Source organism: Priapulus caudatus, unplaced genomic scaffold (assembly GCF_000485595.1).
Source record: "Priapulus caudatus unplaced genomic scaffold, Priapulus_caudatus-5.0.1 Scaffold1279, whole genome shotgun sequence".
Classification (NCBI taxonomy): domain Eukaryota; kingdom Metazoa; phylum Priapulida; class Priapulimorpha; order Priapulimorphida; family Priapulidae; genus Priapulus; species Priapulus caudatus.
The window spans coordinates 39,704-40,304 of NW_014578340.1; the positions used below are offsets into that span (position 1 = coordinate 39,704).

Genomic DNA, 601 nt, shown 5'->3' on the forward strand with positions numbered 1-601 from the left:
TGTTCACTCACTCAATGATAATGACTGAATCTAAGCGCATGCGCGTGTGTGTATGTGTGCTGCAGGTATCCGCTGCGACCGCTGCGATGAGAACTACTACGGCAGCCCGCTGCAGGAGAACGGCACGTGCACGCCGTGCGACTGCAGCAACAACGTAGACATCGCGCAGCCGGGAAACTGCGAGCGCGAGACGGGCGACTGCCTGCGCTGCCTCTACAACACCGCCGGGCCGCACTGCGAGTACTGCCGCGACGGTTACTATGGCGACGCGCTCGAACACGACTGCGCAGGTAGGGGGCGCTTATCGATGCTATATGACATACAGGGGGCGCTCATCGACGCTATATGACATACAGGGGGCGCTCATCGACGCTATATGACATGCAGGTGGCGCTCATCGACGCTACATGACATACAGGGGGCGCTTGTCGATGCTATATGACATACAGGGGGCGCTCATCGACGCTATATGACATACAGGGGGCGCTCATCGACGCTATATGACATGCAGGGGGCGCTCATCGACGCTATATGACATACAGGTGGCGCTCATCGACGCTATATGACATGCAGGGGGCGCTCATCGACGCTATATGACATA

General features: G+C 57.9%; 1 protein-coding gene across 1 annotated transcript in view; it reads left to right on the forward strand.

Annotated features, from left to right (window-relative positions):
* The window catches only part of LOC106816077 (laminin subunit beta-1-like), a gene marked incomplete at both ends in the record, with an annotated part of 35,737 nt that overhangs the window by 24,487 nt on the left and 10,649 nt on the right, over window positions 1-601 (forward strand). Inside the window, 1 exon segment of the mRNA XM_014820634.1 lies at window positions 66-290. Within this exon segment, the coding sequence (XP_014676120.1) occupies window positions 66-290 (225 nt within the window).